This window comes from Megascapheus bottae, chromosome 14 (assembly GCF_031878675.1).
Source record: "Megascapheus bottae isolate mThoBot1 chromosome 14, mThoBot2.hap1, whole genome shotgun sequence".
NCBI lineage: Eukaryota > Metazoa > Chordata > Mammalia > Rodentia > Geomyidae > Megascapheus > Megascapheus bottae.
In genome coordinates, this window is record NC_143522.1 from 31493909 (window position 1) to 31516561 (window position 22653).

Genomic DNA, 22653 nt, shown 5'->3' on the forward strand with positions numbered 1-22653 from the left:
AGGCTTCCGGGGTCCGATTGGTCCGCGCGACGGGCCGGAAGTGGTGATTGGTCGCTGGCGCTGTCAGCCGCGCGTGCGCGGACGGGGCGGGGCGGGGCGGGCGGTGCCGCCCGGTGCCGTCCGGCGCCGTCCGGCTGGAAGCCGGGCCCAGGGCGAGGGCGGAGGAGCCGACATGTCGTCGGGGGTGGCGGCCCGCCGCGACGCCAAGAAGCTGGTGCGCTCGCCCAGCGGCCTGCGCATGGTGCCCGAGCACCGCGCCTTCGGAAGCCCGTTCGGCCTGGAGGAGCCGCAGTGGGTCCCGGACAAGGAGGTGCGTCCCGGAGGCCGCCCCGCGCTCGGGCGCCCGGCCCGGCCCGGCGGCCCCGCCCTTGACGGCCAGGGGCGGCGCGGGCCCGGGCGGCGGGGCTCGGGGGGCGCGGGCGGCGGGGCTCGGGGGGCCCGGGCGGCGGGACGCGCACCCCTCGCCGCTCCCCGGGTGGGGCGCGGAGCCTGGTCGGGGAGGCCGCGGCCGGGGCGCGGCCCTCCGAGCTCCGTCGAGCCGGCTCGGGCCTCGGCGCCGCCGTGGAGTGGGAAGCGCTGGCCTGGCGCCCGTGGTGGCGGGAGCCTCCCGAGCCGCGCTGCCGGGGAGTGGCGTCCGGTGTTGGTCTTCCTCTCCAGCCCACCGAGGCCCCGGCCTCCGGGAGCGAGGGAGGGCGGCCCGGTCCCCGGCCTGCACGGCGGCCTCGGTAGGAGGGAGGTGGCAGGGCGGCCCTGGGCTCGGGCTCAGCCAGGCGCCGCCCACTGCAGCCTCGGCACCACTTCCGGCCTGCCGGGGACTCGAACCCGGGTTTCGGCGCCTGCGAGGCGAGCCCTGTGCTCCAGGCCAGACTCCCGCCCGCGTCCGCCTTGCTTTTGGTGTGTGTGCTCGAACTCAGGGCCCGACCAGAGCCCAGCTCCTGCTCAGGGCCAGCGCGTCACCATTGAGCTCCAGTTCTCCTTCCACGGAGTTTCCTGCGCACGCTGGCTGAGCCGAGCCTCAGATCTGGTCTGGAGATCCCATCCTGAGCAGGTGGGGTTGCAGATGTGAGCCCGGACACCCAGCCTTCCCCACAACTTTCAGACAGGTGTCCACTGTTGAGCTCTTTCTCTTTTTAACATCTTAAACACATATGTGTATGGGCAGTACTGATGTGAACTCAGGCCTTTGGCTCGTTGGACAGGCACATCACCACAGCTCTGATCCTCTTGCTGAAACCTTTACACACACACACACACACACACACACACACACACACATTTATTTATTTATTTATTCTGTGGGTCATAGGGCTTGAACTCTGGGCCTGGGCGCTGTCCCTGAGCTCTTCAGCTCTAGGCTACTGCCCTGCCCCTTGAGTCACAGCCTCACTTCCCATTTTCTAGTGGTTAATTGGAGATAAGAGTCTCAGGTTCTTTAGTGCCCAGGCTGGCTTTGAACCTCCATTCTCAGATCTCAGCCTCCTGAGTAGCTAGGACTACAGGTGCGAGCCACCACACCTGGCTACATAAAATTTTTCAATGGCTAGGTAAAGCCATATATTTTACACTATGGCCCCATAAACTCTGTGGACAGTGGATGGTGTGAAGCATGGCGTGGGCTCGCGTGGTGTGGACAGCTTGTTGGGCCCACAGCAGTGTTATCTCAGGTGACTGCCCCTCTTGTTTGCTGGCTGAGCTGGCATAGGCGTCCAGACTGGGAGCCCTGGGGGCAGCCTGGCATCCCAGCGGTGACAGACGGCATCCTTGGAAGGACGCCCGTGTTTCTACCCCCGCCCCCCATCTGCAGAAGCCCTGGAATCTGGGTAAACGGAAGCTGAGGTTCGGAAGGTGCATTTTGAAGCTGTGATGCACTTCAGTGGAGGATGCTGACCCAGCTTGCAGAGAGTTCTAGCTTTGATGTTTTGGGGGGACAGGGCGGTCCATTCATTGCTGAATGTGTGGCTTTTTCTTTCTTTAATGCTGGTACTGGGGCGTGGACTCAGTCTCAAGCTCCACGTGGCTTTTCAGGGATGGCCCTCTACCACTAGAGCCACTTGCCTCTGCTTCAGGGTCTTTTGCTGGTTCATTGGAGATGAGAGTGTCACCGACTCCTCTGTCCTGCCTCTCTTGAACTGTGATCCTGAGATCTCAGGGTGACGGGATCACTGCCTGCCTAGCGGCCTCACGCGTGGGGATGGTGAGGTGAGGTGAGGTGGGTGGGGAGTTCTCTGGGCTGCCGTGTGCTGGTGAGCACCCCCGCTCCCCGTGAACCTCTGTCCTTTCATTCTTACCTGTGCTCAGCTGGCTCAGTCTGGGTCCAGAACATTCCACGGCAGGTTATCCGATGACCCCTGAGAGCTGCAGGAAATGGTGTGTGTCCCCACAGAGGGGCAGGACTGAGAGTCCAGTTCTTTCTTTTCTTTTTGCTAGTTCTGGGGCTTGAACTCAGGGCCTGGGCACTGTCCTTGGACACTTTTTGCTTAAGGATAGGGTTCTACCACTCGAGCCACAGCGCCACGTCTGGCTTTTTCTGTGTATGTGGTAGAGGAATCGAACCCAGGACTTCATGCATGCTAGGCGAGCATTCACTCCTGGCCCTGAGTCCAGCTCTTTCCCTGGGTGAAGAGGTCCTCGCCTCCCTCGGGAGCCTGGGGGCCCTGGAAGGAGGAGGTAACCTCAGTCAGGGGGAGGAGCCTTGCTGACTGACGCCTGATGCTGGGCTGAGGGGCGACCACTAGAAACTGCTCGCCCGCAGCCCCACCTCTTGCTTCATCCTGTGACCCGCTCTTCCTTCCCATGCAGGCGCCGGCTACTCGACCAGCCTCCTGGGCAGTGTTCGGTTTTGTTGTTCGTTTTTTGTGTTGTTTTTATTATTGGTTATGGGGCTTGAACTCAGAGCCTCGGCGCTGCCCCTGAGTGTTTTGGGGCTCAAGACTAGTGCTCTACCACTTTGAGCCACAGAACCACTTCTGATTTTCTGGGGGTTGAGTGGAGATAAGAGTCTCGTGGCCTTTCCTGTCGAGGCTGACTCTGAACTGTGATCCTCAGATCTCAGCCTCCTGAGTAGGTAGGAAGCCGGGTGCCCAGCTTGCTCTGTGTGTGTGTGTCTTGAGGTGGCATCTGGCTGCGGGGGAGGAGAGTGAAGGGAAGGCTGCTTTGGCAGAAGGAGGAGAAAGCCCGCACAAGGGAGGCGTGGACGGAGAGTCCTGCGGGTCTGTTGTCCTCAGGCTGTGGGCCCAGCCTCTGGGACAGAGAGCTGCTCTGCAGTCCCCGCAGTCCCGCCGCCGGGTCTCTGAGAACCAGTTCAGCTGGTGCTTGCTGGGACAGAGAACGGGGATGTGTCAAGGCTGGCTCCCTGCTGAGACCTGGGCGGTCACGGGGAGGGAGGGAGGGGCTAGGACTTTGGGATTGTTTTCCTGGAACACGGGGTGAAGTTCACCTCCCTGTCAGAGGCTGCGGGCACCTCCCCCCCCCCCCCCCCCGCCCCCAGCATGGGCAACCCTCCCAGGGCTGGCTGAGAGCTGGCCACCGAAGACGAAAGGCTTCTGTGCATCTGTTCCTTTCCCGCCGAGCTGAGTCTTTCAATTTGATGTATTTTGACTACCAACCTGTTCTGGTCCAGGAGTCACAAAGGAAGTTATGTCCCCCCCTCTTCCTCTTCTCTCCTCTCTGCCCCCCGTGAAGGAAGCCGTTCACATAAGGCTAGGATCATGGCTTCATCTCTATGGCCTACATGTGTGTCTATCAGATTAAAAAAATGGTCTTAAGAGTTTGAACTTGGCCCTGTACCACACAGGCTCTGTACCACTTGGGCAGTGTTCCCCAGAGTTTTATGAAGAGCCAGCCTTAGGTCCTGAGATCCTATCTATAAAACAAGAGCCCTCGCGCCCTTGGGGCTGGGGTTTGATTCCTTGGTACCACATACATAGAAAAAAGCCAGAAGTGGTGCTGTGGCTCAAGTGGTAGAGCTCTAGCCTTGAGAAAGCCCAGGACAGGGCTTCCTAATCAGTGTATGACCAACCTGGTATCAAAAGCCAAGTTGAAGCCAGGTTGAGGGCAGGCATGGTGGTCCATACCTGTAATCTGGGCTGTGGGGAGGGGGAGGGGGAGTATGGGGCTCTTGTTTTGTTTTGCTAGTCCTGGGGTTTGAATTCAGGGCCTGAGCACTGTCCTTTGGACTTTCTCAAGGCCAGAACTTCTACCACTTGAGCCACAACACCATTTCCAGCTTCTTTCCATGTATGTGGTACTGAGGAATGGAATCCAGGTCTTCACGCATGCTAGGCAAGCACTCTACCACTAGGCCAAACTCCCCGCCCCATCTCCCTGAGCTCTTTTCAGCTCAAGGATACTGCCCTATCCTTGAGCCAAGCCCCACTTCCCATTTTCTAGAGGTTAATTGGAGATAAGAGTCTCAGGTCCTTTTATGCCCGGGCTGGCTTTGAACCTTGATCCTCAGATCTCAGCCTCCTGGGTAGCTGGGATTACAGGCATGAGCCACCTCGCCCAGCTTACCTTGTTCTTTTTTCCTTGTTCTTACCTTGTTCTGAACTCTGGTCTCAGATCATGTCCACCTTCCGCTTTTGCTTACTGGAGCTCCTCTTCAGGGTAGGATGGGTGCTGGCTCTGAGCCCTCTGGCAGTGCAGGAAGAAGGCAGGACTCACTACTCTGAAGCCTTGCTCCAGCCTGTCCCTGTGTACAGCCCCTCTCTCCACCTTCAGGGGCCTCTAGGCTGGGCTCTGGCACAGGGAGGGGTAGGAGTGTCACAGCCCCTGACACACACCTGGCTCTCTCCCTTTTGCCCCCTCAGCCTCCCCTGCTGGCCTGGGAGGCAGAGGCAGCCACCGTGCTGTCCTTCTGTCCAGTATCTGCCCTGGGTCTTGTGGGGCACAGCTCTGGCCACATACAGCCACCCTCACTAAGCTGCTGGGTCTGCTTGGGGGAACTAGCTGGAGGCACTGCTGGGACAGCCTTCCTGCCCAGAGGTCGTGTGACCCGTGGTGACCCGTGAGGCCCTGTGAGAGGACACACTTATGACAGCGTTGGCTGCACTGACTGAGATGGCTAAGAACTCTGGCCTTGATGGGTCCCCTTGGCCTCCCTAAACAGCCGAGTCCCTCCCTGCAGAGGCTGCGGCTGGCCCAGGGAGGAGCTGGCCCTGGCCTGGCCTGGCCCCTCCTGCTTGTCGCACACTCTGCTGTGCTGTGCGCAGCTTTCCTGTCACTGTTCTGTTGCTTAGCATGTTAACTTGCTGTGGACAAATTGAAATTTTCTGTTCATTAATAAAATGAACAGAAAATTACTTTCTTTTGGTGCTAGTCCTGGGGCTTGAACTCACGGCCTGGGCACTGCCCCTTCGATGTTGTGCTCAAGGCTAGAGCACTTGAACCACAGCTCCCCTTCTGGATTTCTGCTGGTCAGGAGGGGATAAGAGTCCCAGACTTTCCTGCCCAGGCTGGCTTTGAACCATGATCCTCAGATATCAGCCTCCTGAGTAGCTAGGATGACAGGCGTGAGCCACCAGCCCCTGGCAAATTGTTCACTTTATGACTAACTTAACTGATCACTTAGGATAATGTAACACTTCCAGGGGAATCTGTTTATGTCCAGTCTTGCTCTCCGGTGCCCTCCTCTTCGTGTGAGCACCATGGTTTCTGTAGGGGGCCAGGCTCCTCCCATCCTCGCCCGGGACTCCCGTCCCCAGCCGGGGCCTCTCAACCCCGGCCAGGCTGCTCCTGTCCCCACCAGGGCCCAGGCTCTGTGACACAATGTTCTCCTGGAGCTGCCCCAGCAGACTTGTGGCTCGCCTGGTAGGTGGGGTGGCGAGGTGCGGGAGGAAGGCACCGTGGAAGCACCAGAGCACTGGGGACTGGGGAGCAGCCCTGAGGCCAGGAACTGGCGGAGGCGCGGAGAGGGAAGCAGAGGTAGTAGTGAGCCTGCATTGAGGCGCAGGCCTCCATCCAGCCCTGTGGGACAGGGCAGGCCGGTGTGCCCCGGGCGTGGGGTGGGGGCCTCGGGAGGCTCAGCAGGGCTCTGGTGCTGGTTGGTGTTTGGAGTCTCCTTGCCATGGTGTTGAGTAACCACTGCTCCGACAGGCGGGGTCGGGGGCGTGGGGACGACACAGGCTCCTCCACGCCCCGTCCCTAGTAGCGTTGCTGTCAGCCCCTTCGGAGGTCTGCATAGGAGAGCAGAGCCCAGAGGAGGGCTCAGAGCACTGTCCCTGCATGGCCCGGAGCCCCCGCCCTGCCCGGCCCGTCTGACTTCCCAGCTGTTCTGTGCCGCTGCCTGGTTGGCTGCTCGCTGCTGCCCAGTCCCTCGTGTCCTTTGTCCCCGACTACCTGGGCAGCAGAGCTGGCTTCACTACTCATTTTCATTTTCCTCTAGTGCCCCAGATGCATGCAGTGTGACACCAAGTTTGACTTTATCACCAGAAAGGTGAGCGGGGCAGTGGGAGCGAGTGCCAGTCCCTTCCTGGGGAGAGCGGGGTTCTCTGCAGATGAGTAGGGGGGCTGGGGACCCTGTTACAGTGGTCCTGTGTGCAGGGTTGCCCTCTGCAGAGCGGGGTGCAGGCCTGGTGCCCAGACCCTTCTGCCCCCACCCCTAGCACCACTGTCGCCGATGTGGGAAGTGCTTCTGCGACAAATGCTGCAGCCAGAAGGTGCCGCTTCGACGCATGTGCTTTGTGGACCCCGTGCGTCAGTGCGCCGAGTGCGCGCTGGCCTCCCACCGGGAGGCGGAGTTCTACGACAAGCAGCTCAAGGTGCTCCTGAGTGGTAAGCGGGGCCTCCTGGGGGGGAGGGCGGCCAAGGCGCCTCCCCAGCCTTTGGTTTGGGAGTGGTCACCTCTGGGAAGAACAGAACCCTGTGCTCTGGTCTGGTCCTCCGTGTTGAAATGAGGCGTGGAGAGAAAGGCAGGCAAGAGCTGGCAAGCGGCCGTGCCAGGCTTACTTCTCGACCCTCAGCCCACGGCTGCCTTTGCTCAGTGGAGGGAGGGCTGGCGCGGCGCTGCTGGCTTCATGCTTGCTCTCGTGTCCTCTGTGACTGGCGGTGGCGTCCGTGGGTCTGACCTGGTGTGGGGGCAGCAGCACCAGCTCACAGTGCACGCTTGCTTTCTCTCCAGGAGCCACTTTCCACGTAACGCTGGGACACGCGGAGAAATCCCAGACTATGGTTTGTCGTCTTTCCAGCAACCAGAGGTAAGAGCCAGAACGTGACGCGTGGGGAGGACTGCCGTGGGCCTCGTGTGCCTGTCATGTCACTGGCACCTGTTCATTTGGTACAGATGCTTGCTTCTGGACGGGGACAGTCACCATGAAATAGAAATCGCCAACATTTCCACAGTGCAGATTGTCACGGAAGGCTTCGCTCCTGGAGGTACGTGCCACGTCCCTTCTGAGCAGGAGAGTCTGCTGCCACTGGGGCAGAGGCTTCAGTGCTCGGGCCTGAAATGGGCTGCTTTGCACCTGTGTGGGGCCCTGGGTTCCATCATGGGCTTTAGAAGTCACTGGTGAGCGGGGACTTGGGCTGAGGGAAGCGTGCGGGGCGTGGCACAGGTATTTTGCTCACACAGTATTGGGAGTTCCTGGGAAGATGGGGAGTGCTGGCTGCCAGAGCAGCACTGGCACGGGCTGTCACTGCCTCCCGCAGGTGCCCCTGTGGTCCTAGCTCAAGCCACAGGTGGCTGGGAAAACCCCACCTGGCCTAACTCAGCTTGCTGTTTCCTGACTCTCTCCGCTGGCTGATGTAGATTCACACACTTACACTGGGCTTCTAGGAAGCCAGAAGCCTCTGAAGGGGAGCTTCGCCCCTCCACTTCCCCAGCATCCACCCCTGGCTTCTGTCCATGAGGCCTCTAGGCCCATGGTCCTGGGTCATACAGGGTCACTTCCTTTAGTGTGGTACATGGGCCTATAAAAGAGAAGGGAAAGCATCTTGGCGGGAGGAAACGCTTGCTCAGTTCTCTCCTGGACGACTGTAGTATCTGGCAGTTGGCAGCTTTCTGGCAGTGCCCAGCAGCCTCAGGTGTGACGGGTCCAGGCTCAGCATGCACTGCTGCATCTGGAACTGCAGACTTCTTCCACACCGCCCGCAGCCAGCCCTGCTGCCTGTGTGGCTGGACTCTGTGTGTCCCTGAGCATGGCACGGCGGTGGGATGCAGAGCTGCATGTGGTCCACTGGCTGGCGCAACTCAGGCCTTCTGGCAGCTGTTCAGAGCACTGTGCCTGGAGGATTCTTGGGAGGCGGGGTGATTCTGCAGGTGCAGCGGCACTGAGTTTTTCTCAGTGTAGTTGTGACTGGCACAGCAGGTAATAACCGAGATGGGGGCTGTGTCCCAGCAGACTGACCCTCGGGATGGGCTTGCGTGGGTTCCCTGTGGTCCAGAATGACAGCTGGTAGGGCATCAGGGGCTGTGTTACCTTTAGCCCTGGTTTCAGTAGGGAATGGCTGTGATCTCTGACCTCTAGTTGTAGAACTAGCTGGACCATGGCCATCTTGGCCTATCTTCTTAAGGCTAGGAAGAGGCTGAGCTGTGTTCCCTACTCACACAGCCCTGCTGGAATCAGGACTTGAGGAGGTGTGGTCATTCCTGGGTTATTCTACAATAGGGTCCTAGGTGTCTCTGCCCTGGAAGGCACAGGGCCTGGAACACTGCTCCCTTTCCTCGCCTTCTGTGAGCTTGAGATTGCCGTGGGAGGCAGGAGCTCATGCCACTGCATGCTTCCAACAAGGCCACTCTGCGCAGCCCAGGGTCAGGTGGGGGGGGGCCCTAGGCCACCTCTGGACATCCCCACTCCCTCCTCCAGCAGGCAGTGCTCGGGTCACAGGCATGTGCCTGCAATACACTGTGCCAGGAGCAGAGGGCACAGCTCAGCTGAGGCTGATGGCTGGAGAGGACACGAATGCCAGCAGGAGGCCAGCGACAGCATGGCTGGCAGCCATGCACAAGGTACTGGTGGGGGAGGGCCGGGCCTGTGGGCTTTCCTCTAGGTACACACAGCAGCTTCTGTAGAAGGCTTGCAGGCTCAGCTGTCACCAGGCACAGGACCAGTGGTATAGTGTGCTTTTACTTTTGGTTAATCTGCAGGCTGCCAAGCTCCTCTATGAATCTCGGGACCAATAACCAACTCCACATGGAGCCGAGCCCAGAGCACATCGGGCTGCCAACGCAGCTGCTTACCCCGCCTGAGCGCCAAGGGCCTCCTCCTGGGAAATGCCGCTCCAGTACATGGACGAGCACAACGTCCACTTACCTAGTGCAATATGTACAGAGCTCACTAACGCAGTAAGCAGCTTCCCAGCCTTGACTTGTGTATGGCATTGCTGATAATCACTGAGAGAGCAGACACAACGCGCCGCTGCGACACCATTTCCAGTGTAACCTAGACCGTGTCTTTAGGAGTTCCCAGGTTTACCGAAAGATGTGGCCCACCAGTGCTTAACCTCCAGAAACAGTCGGTGGACCCCAGCACAGCGCACCAGCCAGTCTACCACACTTGCCTTAGCCTGTCCATTGACTCACTGATGAGGGAATGGACAGTCCTTTGATATGTCACTAAGCAGAAGCCACCAGCTGAGTTTTTTACTTATGATTTCACTTTATTCAGATGACTGTACATCAATTTGTACATAAAGCGTACAATTAAAACCTATTTTGAAGGTACACGCCAGGCTATGGCCTCACTGTGTCCAGATAGCTTGCGTGTCGGCCTCGGGTCAGTCTTCTCGAAGAACATCAGACATGAGGCAGGGTGTGGGAGGGCAGCGGTGGGGGGGGTGGAGGGCGGGCGGGCGGTCTCCACAGCCCTCTAGCTCCGTGAGTACGCATGGATTCATACACAGGACTTGCATGAACAGGGAAGCCTAAGGGCCATGTGTTAACTCGATGCTGATCGTTTTGAACAATAATCTTGGTGTATAAAAAACCCTGTCTGTACAGTCCAAACCCCAGGGCAGAGTCTGGAACCTGCGTGAGGTGAGGGCATCCAGCTGGCCCTGCCCACACCACACCATACCACCCTGCCCTGGCCCACTGCTGCCCAGGCTCCAGGATCTGACTACACTCAGTAGTGCGCTTGAGCTGCAAGGGTGAAGAGCACCCTGTGCGGTGAGGGGCACAGGTGCCTACATGTGGGGCCCAACTGTGCACGGAGCCAGCAGGAAGCGGGACACGCAAACTGCCCATGCAGGGGACACGTGCAGCAGGCAGCCACACCAGGGCCTGCCCTGTGTGAGGAGTGTAAGGGCTCTGACACGGGAGGAAACGGGGGCTGAGGGCTGAGCCTCTGGCAGCAGCTGGCTTCAGGGGCGGAGGACATCTGGCAGAGAGGAAGCTTCCGCGCAGGTGAGTCAGGACTTGTCTTCACTGGCAACCACTGGGGTTATGACATTATAGGACTTCTTACTGGCAACATGGGTGGGTGTTTTGGAAGCTGGATATTTATTTGGATTTACAGTAATTGGCAAAATTCAGTTGTCTTGGAGGCAAAAGTACCTCCCCCAGTTACGGCAGACTGGAGAAAGGGCCTCACCTGGGAAGGACACTGCTAAAATGAGCACCACGGGACCATCCTAGCCTTGGCCTTTCTGGGGCTGCAGCTCCGGAGACTGGGAGGCAGGTGCTCGAGGGGCACCTATGCAAGCGTCCGCTGCCGGGGCTTGATCCGCGGGTACAGCTGCAAAGTAGGAGACGTGGTTAGGATGACACATAGCGGCCTGCAGGTGCCCAGCGCACCTTAGCATTCTGCCCAGAGGCAAGGCCTGTCTTCTTCCCCAATGCTTAGACTCAGCTGTCCCCACTGTAAAGTTGGTTAGCACTTCACACCGTCCTAAAACCCACCATGGCCAGTGCCTGGGCCTGTAATCCTAGCTATCTAGGAGGCGGAGATAGGACTGTGACTTGAGGCCAGCCAAGGCAGGAAAGGGAGATTTACCTCCAATTAACCACGCCAAAGCCCAAAGTGGAGCTGTGGTTTGAGTGGTAGACTACTTTCCTTGAACAAAAAAGCTTAGGAACAGTGCTCAGACTGTGCGTTCAAGCCCCAGGACTGGCACGTACAAAACCACCTTACAATGTCATTGCTGGCCCATGCGAGCTTAAGTACCCTGACTGCAGGCATCTCTGCGTGGTTCATGTCTTGGTGTTCGGAAAGGACTCATGAACGAGGGACATCTGCCAGGCCTACCATGGCGCTTGGGAGGAGAAAAGAGGCAGCTCCCTCCTCCCTGCCCAACCAGAGACTTATTTGTATTCTGAAATAGAATTTCAGCGCAGGCTGGCCCAGAACTTGTGTTCTTCCTGCCTTAGCCTTCTGAGTGCTGGAATTACACGCATACTCCTTTTACCTCATTGTGGAGAATTCTAGGTCTGAGTGTGGATGTGACCTAGGGTTGTTTCTCAAGGACTCATGTCCAAGGCTGACTTTGAACCTCGATCCTTAGATCTCAGCCTCCTGATAAGCTAGGATTACAGGTGTGAGCTACCTTGCCTGGCTTTCATTTTTGAGCAACGGAATCATTGGGACTTTTTCTGTGATTAATTGGATAATGAGTCTCAGCCCAGCTGGCTTTGAACCTATGATCCTCAGATCTCAGCCTTCTGATGAAGATTACAGGCGTGAGTCACAGGCGCCTGGTGGTCTAGTTGTTCCTCGACGTTCACCCTGAATAAAGCACTCAGCCCCGGGCCGATGCTCAGCTTCCGCAGGCTTCAGTGCTCCCCGATGTAGGTATGGCTGGGCACGCACCCCAGGGGTCCCGCCTGAGCCTCGTGTGCTGACGGTAGGCAGGGCAGTGGCTGGTACTTTGAGAAGGGGGTTCTCTGGTGTCCAGCATACCCAGAGCCCACACCATGAGTGATGTCCTGTGACAAGGCCAGCTATCGGCACTGTGCACTTACCCCCAATAGATTTTTGGGCACATAGCCTTCCCGGTCCCCAAGGCGAGCCCACCACCACTCGGTCTCGCTGTCATCCTTCCTCCTCAGGATGGTGATGGCGTCCCCTTCATGGAAGGACAGCTCGTCATTGTTCTGCGCCTCGTAGTCCCACAGGGCATATACCATGCCCTTGTTCATCACTCCCAACTTCTCCTGTACCCCTAGGATCAAAGAGTAGCAGTCAGAGCCCAGCAGAAGGCCGTTCACAACAAGGAACCCCATGAGGGACAAGGGGACATGCTTCTGCCACGGCTGACAGCTGAGATGAGAGCAGGGCTGCGCTGACCACTGCCCCGGCACCTTCATGTGCACAGCAGCCCTCAGTGAGTGTGTGTGTGTGTGTGTGTGTGTGTGTGTGTGCGTGCGTGCGTGCGTGCGTGCGTGTGTGTGTGTGTATCCTGCAGATTCTCAAACCCTTAGGTGTTCATCCCTGTTATCAAGCAGTGTGTCCGCGCTGGTGCAGGCTCTGAACCTAAGTCATTGTACACCACATGGTTTAGGGAATAGAAGAAAAGGCGTTAGGGCCGCCGTGGTAGCTCGCGCCTGTAATCCTGGCTACTCAGGAGGCTGTGTTCTTCCAAGCCCAGGCACTGAAGTCAATGAGAATTAACCACTAGAAAACGGCAAGTGGAGCTGTGGCTCTGGGTAGGGCGGTGGCCTAGAGCTGAAAAGCTCAGGGATAGCGCCCAGGCCGAGTTCAAGCTCCATGACCCAAAAGGAAAAAAAAAAAAGTATTAGGGGCCAGGGATGTGGTAGAGTGCTCGCCTAGCATGCATGAAGCCCATCCCTCAGCACAACATACAAAGAAAAAGCCAGAAGCGGAAGCTCAGGGATAGCACCCAGTATCTGAGTTCAAGTCCCAAGACTGACACCAAGGTTTAAAAAAAATAGTATTAGGTGTTCAGTACAGGTAATTTTTGTCCTTTTGTCCAACTGGATCCACACCTGCAGAACACATGAATGGAGAGGTGGCTGAAATTTATTTTTTGGTGGTTCTGGGGCTTGAACTCTGGCCTAAGAGCTGTCCCTAAGCTTCAGCCCTGCTTCCAGTTAGTTTTTTGACTTGTAGCTGAGATAGGAGTCTCATGGACTTTCCTGCTCAAGATGGCTTTGAACTGTGATCCTCCTGAGTAGCTTGCATCCCAGCGTCTGGTGCCCGGGTCTGACTGAAATCTTGACTCTAGAGGTATGTGATTCTCTCCTTCCCTCTCCCTCTTCTCCAATGGGGTTTGAAGCTCAGGGCCTTGCACTTGCTAGGCTGCTGTCTCCAGCATCGTTTTTCTTTTGGTCAGTCACGGGGCTTGAACTCAGCTGAGGCCTGGGTGCTGTTCTTGAGCTCTTGTTCAAGGACAGCACTCTACTACTTTGAGTTGCAGCTCCGCTTTGTTTTTGGGTGGTTCACTGAAGACTGAAGAGTCTAGCTTTGAGCTGTAATCCTAAGATTTTAGTCTCCTGAGTAAAGATTACAGGTGTAAGCTACCAGCACCCAGCCAGCATTGCTCTTTGCTGATTATTTTGGAGGTAAGTGTGTATCTCAGCCTCCTGACTGGCTAGGAATGGAGGCCCAAGACATTGGTTCCTGACATAAAAGGCAGCCCCTAAAGGAAAAGTTGAATTTTGATCTAGGGCAAACTTTCAGAAATAAGAAGAGGCTGTGCCTTGCTGGGTGGCAATGAACCAGGCCCATGCTACTGCCCTGCCGCGGGGGCCATGGCCCTGCAGCTACCTGAGGGGCTGTGCCCTGTGAGGGGCCTTCTTAAGACACTTGGCTTGTTTTTCTTTTGGCCAGTGCCTGGGTACTATTCCTGAGCTTCTTTCTGTTCAAGGCTACCGCTCTACCACTTGAGCTACACTCTACCACTTGTGCCACCTCTGGCTTTTCCTGTGTATGTAGTATTGAGGAATCAAACCCAGGGCTTCATGCACACATGGCAAGCCCTCTACCACTAAACCATGTTCCCAGCCCCAACCCACTTGGCTTTTAGAGGTGAGTGTAGCTGCTGCCTGTCAGCCTGCCTCCCTTGGAGCTCTGGCTTGCCCTGCCCTATGGCAGGTTGCCCGGCTCTGCTGTGGGAGCTCTGTGTAGCAGCTGTGTGACCTATCCTTGGGAAAATAGGACCCAGGATGGGGCTAATAATTTCGCATGAACTTGACTCATCAAATGGTTTGGGGCAAACAGCCAACCCTAGGCTAGCACATGATGGACAAGCACTGCTTCAAGTCCCAGTGCACCCCAGAAACACCCCAGGTGAGTGCTAACTGGCTACCCACCTGCACAAGCATCAAGGTCATTCTTGTCCCTGCAGCAACATGGTTCGCCCATGTGTACAGAATAAGGGAAGGGATTCAGACTCAGGCCCAGGGCGCCATGGGACCCAGGCCACATTACTCAACCAGGGGAAGAAGCTGAAGGCCCTCAGGCACCACGTACCGTAAAGAAACTGGGAGCACTGGATGTAGCCTTCCTCCATCTCCTCACACTTGTCTGCAGCAGTCTCAATGTCACTGATGGTGGAGGCAAAGATGGCAGCACCGCTCTCTACCAGCTGCTTGCATAGGTGCACGCTGTTACAAGAAGCCGCACAGTGCAGCGGAGTCCTGGAACCAGAGGAGTGAAGAGGTAGGTCTGGAACCAACTGCGTGAGACCACCGTCCACAGAACTCTCATGAAGATGCCAGGCCTTTGTGCCAGGAAGCTGCAATGTTTATTTGGTTTTTGTGTCGTCCCCTCCCCCCCCAGTCTTGAGGCTTGAACACAGGGACTGGGAGCTGTCCCTGAGTCTCCCGTGCCAGGCTGGGCTTTGATCCATGATCCTCAGATTTCAGCCTTCAGAATTACAGGTGCAGGTGTGGGCCACTGGCTCCCGGCCTGCAGTGTTTTATTTGTTGTTTGCTTTTGGCCAGTCCTGGGCACTGTCCTTGGACACTTTTTGCTCAAGGCTAGAGCTCTGCCACTTGAGCCACAGCATCACTTCCAGCTCTTTCTGTGTATGTGGTTCCAGGAATGCACACAAGTATCTACACAAGCGAGGCAGGGCTCTACCACTAGGATGTGCTCCTCGTCTTTGCAGTGTTTTTTTTGTTTTTTTTTTTTTTTTGCCAGTCCTTGGGCTTCTCAAGGCTAGAGCTCTACCACTCGAGCCACAGCACCACTTTTGGCTTTTTCTATGTTTGTGGTACTGAGGAATGGAACCCAGGTCTTTGTGCATGCTAGGCAAGCACTCTACCACTAGGCCACACTCCCGGCCCATTCAGTGTTTTTTTGTTGTGGTTTTGTTTTTGTTTTTATGGGTCATGGGGCTTGAACTTGGTCTGGACGTTGTCCCTGAGCTCTGCAGCTCAAGGTTACTGCTCAATCCTTGTGCCAAGTCCCACTTCCTGTTTTCTAGAGATTAACTGGAGATTAGAGTCTCAAGTGCTTTTATGCTTGGGCTGGCTTTAAACCCTGATCCTCAGATCTCAGCCTCCTGAGTACCTAAGATTACAGGCATGACCACTGCACCCACCCGTTTTTTTTGTTGTTATTTTCCGTGAGCATCTGCTTTAGATCATATCGAGTTGAGAAGGCTAATTAAGGAGTAGGCTAAGTCGGCCTGTAGACACACTCGGTGCAGGGAGCAATGCCAACTACAGAACACACTGTATGTTGTGTTAAAAGCAGGGGGGCCAGGAGTTTGGTCTGCAAGTTTAAACAAACCCTGGAGTGGACTCATGGGCACTGACCCTGAGGGCAAATGGAAACAAAACTCAAGTGCTTAACTGTCTTAACAGAGGAGATACCTGCTTACCTTCCCTATAGAATATGTAAATACAGAATTAGACATTTCCTACAAAACATGTGAAAAGAGGAAAAGCAAACGATCTGCCAAATGCTCAGGTTGCAATGTTGTGAGACAAAGAGCATAAAAACCGATGTCTTTAACGAAACAGTTAAGAGAAAGGGCAGCAAAGACAGGAGACGGTGGGCGCTCTTTCTTCCACGCTTCCCAGCCGTCTGTGAGGTAGGGAACGGGCCTGGGACGTCACAGCCCTGGTGCTCACCATCCGTCGCTGTCCGCGGCGTTCACGTTGACACCGAAATCCAGCAGGAACTTCACAATGTGGTGGTGGCCAGCACAGACCGCGTTGTGTAGAGGGGTGATTCCTTCATCGTTGGGCTTGCTGGGGTCCTCTACCTAGAACACAGCGCACATGAGAGCCACCGGCGCCCCACTCCCGCCTCGCAGCAGCACTCTCAGGGGTATGGAGCTCACCTCATAGATGATCCTCTGCACCAGATCAAACTCCCCTTCCAGAGAAGCATCCAGAAGCAGTGCCAGGGGGTTGAAGCGTACTCTGAGCCCATGCCCAGTCCGTTCCGAGTTGGGCTTCTTCAGATTTGTCCGTTTGCTCTGTGGGGAAGCGAGTGTGCGGTCAGCGTCCCTCGGGGCCCAGGACCCACCCCTGGGGAGGGGCAGCAGGAACTCATCCCTCAAACCAGAGGCTCTCCAAGAAAGCCCTGAGGGTGTCCCACCAAGGCCTGGCCTCAGTGGCCAGAACCCCTGGGGACTTTCCGCTCTGCGGGGCTCCTAGATGGGAAGGGCTGGGTGTGACCACTAGCTGCTCCCTGGAAGGCACTTGGGGGCCAAGTGCATTCGCAGCTGCATCTGTGAGCCAGACACCAGTTCCACAGGACTCTTCCAGCTGTAAAGACCACCCAGGATGGCCTTGCTAGGACCCCTGTGATAATGCTATCAACATGGACCTCCCAGGGGCCTCTGTCTAGAAGGTTCTTCCCTATTTGCCTATCCTCTGGGTTTCAATAGCGCTTCACTAGGTGACTGTGCAACCTCCATGCTGCTTTGTCTGTGTGGTCACCAGGCTGGCTGTGGTCAGCAAGGACACCCACCATAGAGGCTGCTGGAGGGTGGACGACAGCAGGGAGGGGCGCTGGAGGGACCTGCTCCTCCCCTGGAGATGGGGCCTCAGCCACGGGGCTGGGGGTTTGCTCTGTGGAGGGGGCCGTGGCCACGTTGTTGTTGTCGTCTTCGGCAGGTTCTGCGGTGTGGTGTGCAGTTGGGGGACAGATGAGCTCCAGCGGCTCTGGGGAAGGTAACTGGTTATCATTGGCGTCGGAGGAGGGGGCGGGCTCATCGGGGAGTGGGGCTGTGGGCTGGGCAGGCGCAGGCTCGTCCATGTTGCCATTGGCATTGGTATTCCCGTTATCTACATCGGCCAGGCTGCCCCCGAAGTCCTGTGAGGGGCTGGGCTGGTAGAAAGGGGTGCCTTCCATGCTGCCGGCCAGCGTGTTGAAGCGCTGGTAGAGCAGCTTCTGGATGTTGGGTCCGCCAGGGCCCTCAGGCTCTGTGATGGAGCTGCGCTTCTTCAAGGGCCGGGGTGCGTTGGCCAGCTTCCTGCGGAGGGCCTCCAGGTCCGCGTCGCTCTGGTAGCGCAGGGGTGAGTGCACGATGGGCGTGAGCTTGGTGGGGCTGAGCGGCCGAGGCAGGCTCTCCACTGCGCTGCCTTCCCCGGGCGCAGCCAGGCCCTCTTGCTCTGGCTCTTTGTCAGCACATTCTGAAGATGGCTGAGGCTGTGATGTGCCAGTGCCCAATGGCCCATGAAGAAAGGGTAAGGGGGACGGAGATGCAGACCCTGATGGTAAGACAGGTTTGCCGTACACTGCAGAGACAGAAGAAGAGAAAGTTCAACCTGGCCGCCAGGACTGGGGTCTGGCAAGAGACCAGCCCTGCTCCTGCCACGTCTGCGCTGCTGTCCGATCTCTACCACCCCAACAGAGGTATGTCTCTAACATATCCACTTGAAATTTGACTTTCTCAAAAGAAAAGGGTGCAGGCCTCACTTGCCCTGCTTTTTTGCTGAAAGCTAGCCAAGTCAGAACTCTACTTCCAGCCTTTTCTGGTTAGAGATAAGAATCTCATGGACTTTCCTGTTCAGGCTGGTTTTGAACTGAGATTTGCACCCAGCAGAATTATGTTTTTGTTTTGTTTTGTGGGTGGGTCATGGAGCTTGAACTCTGCCTGGGCGGTGTCCCTGAGCTCTTCTGCTCAAGGCTAGTGCCCTACCCTTGAGCCGAGCCCCACTTCCCGTTTTCTAGAAGTGAATTGGAGTTAAGTGTCTCAGGTCCTTTTGCGCCCAGGCTGGCTTTGAACCTTGATCCTCAGATCTCAGTCTCCTGAGTAGCTAGGATTACAGGCGGGAATCACCATGCCTGGCTAAAATTGTGTTTTGATAGTTTTGTTTTTTTTGCCAGTCCTGGGGCTTGAACTCAGGGCCTAGGCATTGTCCTTGACCTTTTTTGCTCAAGGCTAGTGCTCTACCACTTGAGCCATAGCACCGTTTCTGGCTTTTACTGTGTATGTAGTACTAAGGACTCAAACCCAGGGCTTCATGCATGCTAGGCAAGTACTCTACCATTAGGCCATACTCCCAGCCCTAGAATTATGTTTCATCCTATGAAGCATATGGTTCAATTCCAAGAATTAGTAGTTTCTTGCCAGTGGTTCACACTTGTAATCATAGCTGTTCAGGAGGCTGAGATCTCGGGATCCAAGTTCAAAGTCAGCCTGGGCACTAAAGAACCACCAGATAAAAAAACAAAGTGGCGCTACGGCTCAAGGGGTAGGGCGGTAGCCTTGAGCTGAAGAGCTCAGGGACAACACCCAGGCCCAGAGTTCAAGTCCCGCAACTGACAAAAAAGAATTAATACTTTCTTAAGTAATTTCCCTACTCCCAGGTAAAGAAGAACAGAAACACAGTGTACCTGCTTTAATGGACTTATTTAAGGTGCCGTGCACTGCTGGCTGGAAAGTCTTAGGTGGTGTGGCTTGCTGGAGGTACATGGAATAGATGGAACTTGAATTTACGGTCTGGGGTCCTTTCCTGGGAGACTGTGGTCTTGACCCTTTATCAGCCAAAAAGGGTCGAATAGCCACTGTCAGTGGGAGCTCAGGTTTCCCATCACCAGCTGGAAATGCAGGTGGCCCTGCTGGTGGGTATGTGGGACTCGGAGGCACCGAGATCCTCTGCTGAATCTGCTGTGAGGTACCAGGTTGTGGGGCGCTGCCTGTTGGTGGCAGTGGGGCAGGTTTCTGCCGACTGGGTGCGCCAGTGCTGGGTCTGGGCAAGCTGCCCTCTTTCCTCCTCTCCAGAGAGCCCGTTGAGCCCGGGGCTAGTGGCGTAGGACTTGGGTATGTCCCATAGCTTGGAGGCAGTGGCTTTCCTACACCAGGGATGGGAGGTGGGCCTTTACCAATCTCGATGCCCTATTTTAGGTATTAAGAAGAAAAACAGTCACTTTTTAAAAAGATATGCATATATCCTCACACAATAATATTTGGAGTCCTTCAATCATCTTGTGACCATGTGACCAGGATAGAGGGCCTGTGCTGAGCTCATCATCTGTCTGCAAAGTAGACATAAAAGGCCCAGCCACAGGCCCTGCACCTGTGCACCACTCAGCTTCCCATCCCATAGACCCTGCACCTGTGCACCACTCACCTTCCTGTCCCATAGACCCGTGCGCCGCTCAGCTTCCCACCTCCATAGACCCTGCACCTGTGCACCGCTCAGCTTCCCGCCCCCATAGACCCTGCACCCTTGCACCACTCAGCTTCCCGCCCCCATAGACCCTGCACCTGTGCACCGCTCAGCTTCCCGCCCCATAGACCCTGCACCCATGCACCGCTCAGCTTCCCGCCCCCACAGACCCTGCACCCGTGCACTGCTCAGCTTCCCGCCCCATAGACCCTGCACCTGTGCACCGCTCAGCTTCCCGCCCCCATAGACCCTGCACCTGTGCACCACTCAGCTTCCCGCCCCCATAGACCCTGCACCTGTGCACTGTTCAGCTTCCCACCCCCATAGTCCTGTGCACCTGTGCACCGCTCAGCTTCCCGCCCCCATAGACCCTGCACCTGTGCACCGCTCACCTTCCCGCCCCACAGACCCTGCACCTGTGCACCGCTCACCTTCCCACCCCCATAGACCCTGCACCTGTGCACCGCTCACCTTCCCGCCCCCATAGACCCTGCTCAGCTTTCTAGGTCCAGCAGCTAAGACTCGGAGGTAATGCAGGCAGACACTAACAACATTCATTTCTATGTGACACTGTGCACCAGCCCTTTGACTTGTTGGTGCTCAGCTAAGGATGGGGATAGCCTACCAGCTTTTCAGTAGTTCCCAGAGCTGACAGAGGCACTGGCTGGCTTGAGATGGCGCCCTGCTTGAGGGTTCCTTCCATGACTGGATCCTTCCAATCTGCACTGGACATCTGTGCTGGCTTCACTGAAGAGCCAGAATTTTGCTTTAATGTTGACCAGCTTCCATCATTAGCTTAAAAAGAATACAGATTGTGAGTAAATTTTTTTCTTACAATTAGTTGGGTAGCCCCCTGGTAGAAACACAGATAATGCTGGGACTCCACACAGAGGGAGTTCCTCAAGTCTGGAAGTCAGCCACCACCTGAGTACCATGCTAACCCGCTCCACTCTACCACCGCAGGCGGGGGTGAGGAGGGGCAGCCTCCTGGGCCGCAGCGACAGCTGTGAGGAGAGGGCACAGTGCAAAGGCACACAGCCCGGCCTATTACAGCCCCACTGTAGAAGAGAGCAAGCACTAAGCAGGCATGTGTATGCACCATTTAGAAACACAATTACACAGACCAATAAAGACTCATCTTTTGATTACATAACAGGTTTGACCTGTGCTACTACTACCATCATTTAAAAGTTTTCCTTTAATAGAAGGATGCCCTTCCCTTTGTGACCGCAGTAGGTCAGGGTAAGCTCCCTTTGACTAGGTAGCAGTAGGAGAAGCAGTGTCATTTTGTTGCTGTGATTAGAAAGCCAGTCACCAACTTCAAGTTTCCAGGAAAGCCACTGGAAAGACAGATTTTCTTACAGAGCCTTTTCCAAACTGACAGAGTGCTGCGATGATCCCTGGTCATGTGGGGTCATAAAAGGTGACCCACCCCTGAATTACATGTGTGGGTCAGCTATGTGCCCTGACTCAGGTTCCTGCTTCTCTTTGTAGGGCACAGGTGCAGGGCCGCCCTGAAGTAATGCAGTCCCAGCCCACTAGTAGTTGGGGGCACACAGGCGTTACTACAGGCAGGAAGCTACAGCAGGAAGATCACATGTGCCATAACACACGAAGAGTGAGCAGCCTAAGCCAGCTGCAGCTCAACCCAGGGAGGCCGCTCCGGAGCAGTGGAATGCCGAGAAGACTCGCTGCCTCCGGTGACCCTAGCTGGCCTGGTCTGTAGCTTTGGCACACAGCCAGCTTCTGAGCCAATCTGCTGTGGGACCTTTGATCACCTGCTGACTGCACCTTAGACACTGCAAGGGCTCCAGGACAGTGCCCCCCAGCCCCACAATGCTGCTCAGGGATTTTTTGGCTTATGTGTGGGCTCCAAGAAACTTTTTAGAGGCCTCGAGAAGAGAACTCTGGGCTGACTGGAAAAGCAAGGCCTCACATAGGCCTTGTGGTCGCCACTTGGTTTCCCGCCCTCCCTGGGGGTCATGGGAATATGCCTTTCAGTGGATTTTTAAATCACCTGTGGACAGGTCTCTGTAAATCAGTCATTGGGAAAAGATCATAATCCTTTCCTTTGTTCAGGACAAAGCAGGCACAGAAGGAAGGTCACTTATTTTTATTATAAAGGAACAGTCACCTTCTATTATGAAGGGAAATGTGAAAATCTCATAACGCGTTCTAACATGGCTGTTCAGCTGCCGTCCACTCTACTGTCCAGCCTACTGAGAACGAGGATTATTGCCTGTCACACCAAGCTCACCGGCTCATCTTAACTTTTGAAAAGTTAACAAAACTCCCCAAGCCTTTTTGTGCCAGACTCTTGACCCCTGGTGGCCAGCCCTCTCTGGCTGGACGTGTGTGGGGGGGGGGGGGTGGAGGGAGCGCATGTGCACGCAGCACAACAGTCTGTGAAGTAAAGGGCACACGTGCCTTCAAAGCACTGCTTATGTCCAGGCACCATAGCAACCCTTTGTCAGTTTGGAAAACAAATGATTGCGGACTCAGTCTTACAGATCACAAGTGCCCCAGTAAGCCTGTCAGCTGACATACGGTTCACAAGCAGGCTTGTGGAGTGTTGTGAAGAGCTGCAGCCAGGCCCGACGTCCAGGTCTGACACTGTCCACGTGTTGCTCACTCTGGGTCTACCATGGCCATCTGTGTGACACAGAACCAGGACAGCCAACAAGGGTTAAGTGTCTCTACCAGGGATTTGCCATCCAGGTTCCGCCTCAGCCTCGGTAGACACGGGCCTCCTGGGAACACCCTCCAGTGGAAGGAAGAATCATGGAGGCTCTCCTGCCAACTCGACCAGCAGTACAGGGCAGCACACTCCCCAGTGCACAGAGCGACATTTCAACCATGACGTCAGCAGAAGCTGGCTGCGCTAATCATCTGCCACTGGCATAGATGACTAGCCACTCCTACCACAGATCAATAATAGCTTATTAAAGGGGTTCATTCTGAGGGAAGCCCTGTGTGTGACCATAAAGATGAGCCTCAGAGGGCTGAGAAAAGTCCCTTCTGTTGGGTTCAGCAGGACCCTTAAGTTGGCAGCAGGAGGAACAGATGTGTCCCTAGGCACTGCATGTACCAAGGGAGGGAAAGTGACACATGTGGAAGATGGTACAAACCAGTCAATTCTGAAACAAAGTAATCCAAGGCTAACAGTAGAAGTAGAGCACCAATAT

At 56.1% G+C, this 22653-nt stretch overlaps 2 protein-coding genes across 5 annotated transcripts in view; one reads left to right on the forward strand and one right to left on the reverse strand.

The window, feature by feature from the left end:
• Window positions 1–89: 89 nt before the first annotated feature.
• Window positions 90–9658, forward strand: Zfyve21 (zinc finger FYVE-type containing 21). 2 transcript variants are annotated; one of them, XM_090344930.1, is made up of 7 exons: window positions 90–310; window positions 6383–6433; window positions 6603–6771; window positions 7118–7193; window positions 7280–7371; window positions 8802–8944; window positions 9083–9658. In XM_090344930.1, exons 1-7 carry the CDS (start codon window positions 173–175, stop codon window positions 9116–9118), a joined length of 705 nt encoding a protein of 234 aa, XP_090201056.1. In that variant the 5' UTR covers window positions 90–172; the 3' UTR covers window positions 9119–9658. The 2 variants fall into 2 exon arrangements, with proteins under 2 accessions (XP_090201056.1, XP_090201057.1); XM_090344931.1 differs by having other exon boundaries at window positions 8805–8944.
• Window positions 9659–10412: 754 nt separating this feature from the next.
• The window catches only part of Ppp1r13b (protein phosphatase 1 regulatory subunit 13B), a 61866-nt gene continuing 49625 nt past the window's right edge, over window positions 10413–22653 (reverse strand). Inside the window, exons 10-18 of one of the 3 annotated variants that reach the window (XM_090344926.1) lie at window positions 22016–22120; window positions 20094–20263; window positions 18693–19194; window positions 16872–17590; window positions 16186–16323; window positions 15974–16107; window positions 14364–14530; window positions 11894–12093; window positions 10413–10670 (exon numbers count right to left, since the gene is read on the reverse strand). In XM_090344926.1, the coding sequence (XP_090201052.1) occupies window positions 10629–10670; window positions 11894–12093; window positions 14364–14530; window positions 15974–16107; window positions 16186–16323; window positions 16872–17590; window positions 18693–19194; window positions 20094–20263; window positions 22016–22120 (2177 nt within the window). In that variant the 3' untranslated portion in view covers window positions 10413–10628. Of the gene's footprint in view, window positions 10671–11893; window positions 12094–14363; window positions 14531–15973; window positions 16108–16185; window positions 16324–16820; window positions 17591–18692; window positions 19195–20093; window positions 20264–22015; window positions 22121–22653 lie in introns of all 3 variants that reach the window. The other 2 variants (XM_090344929.1, XM_090344927.1) reach the window with 2 other exon arrangements.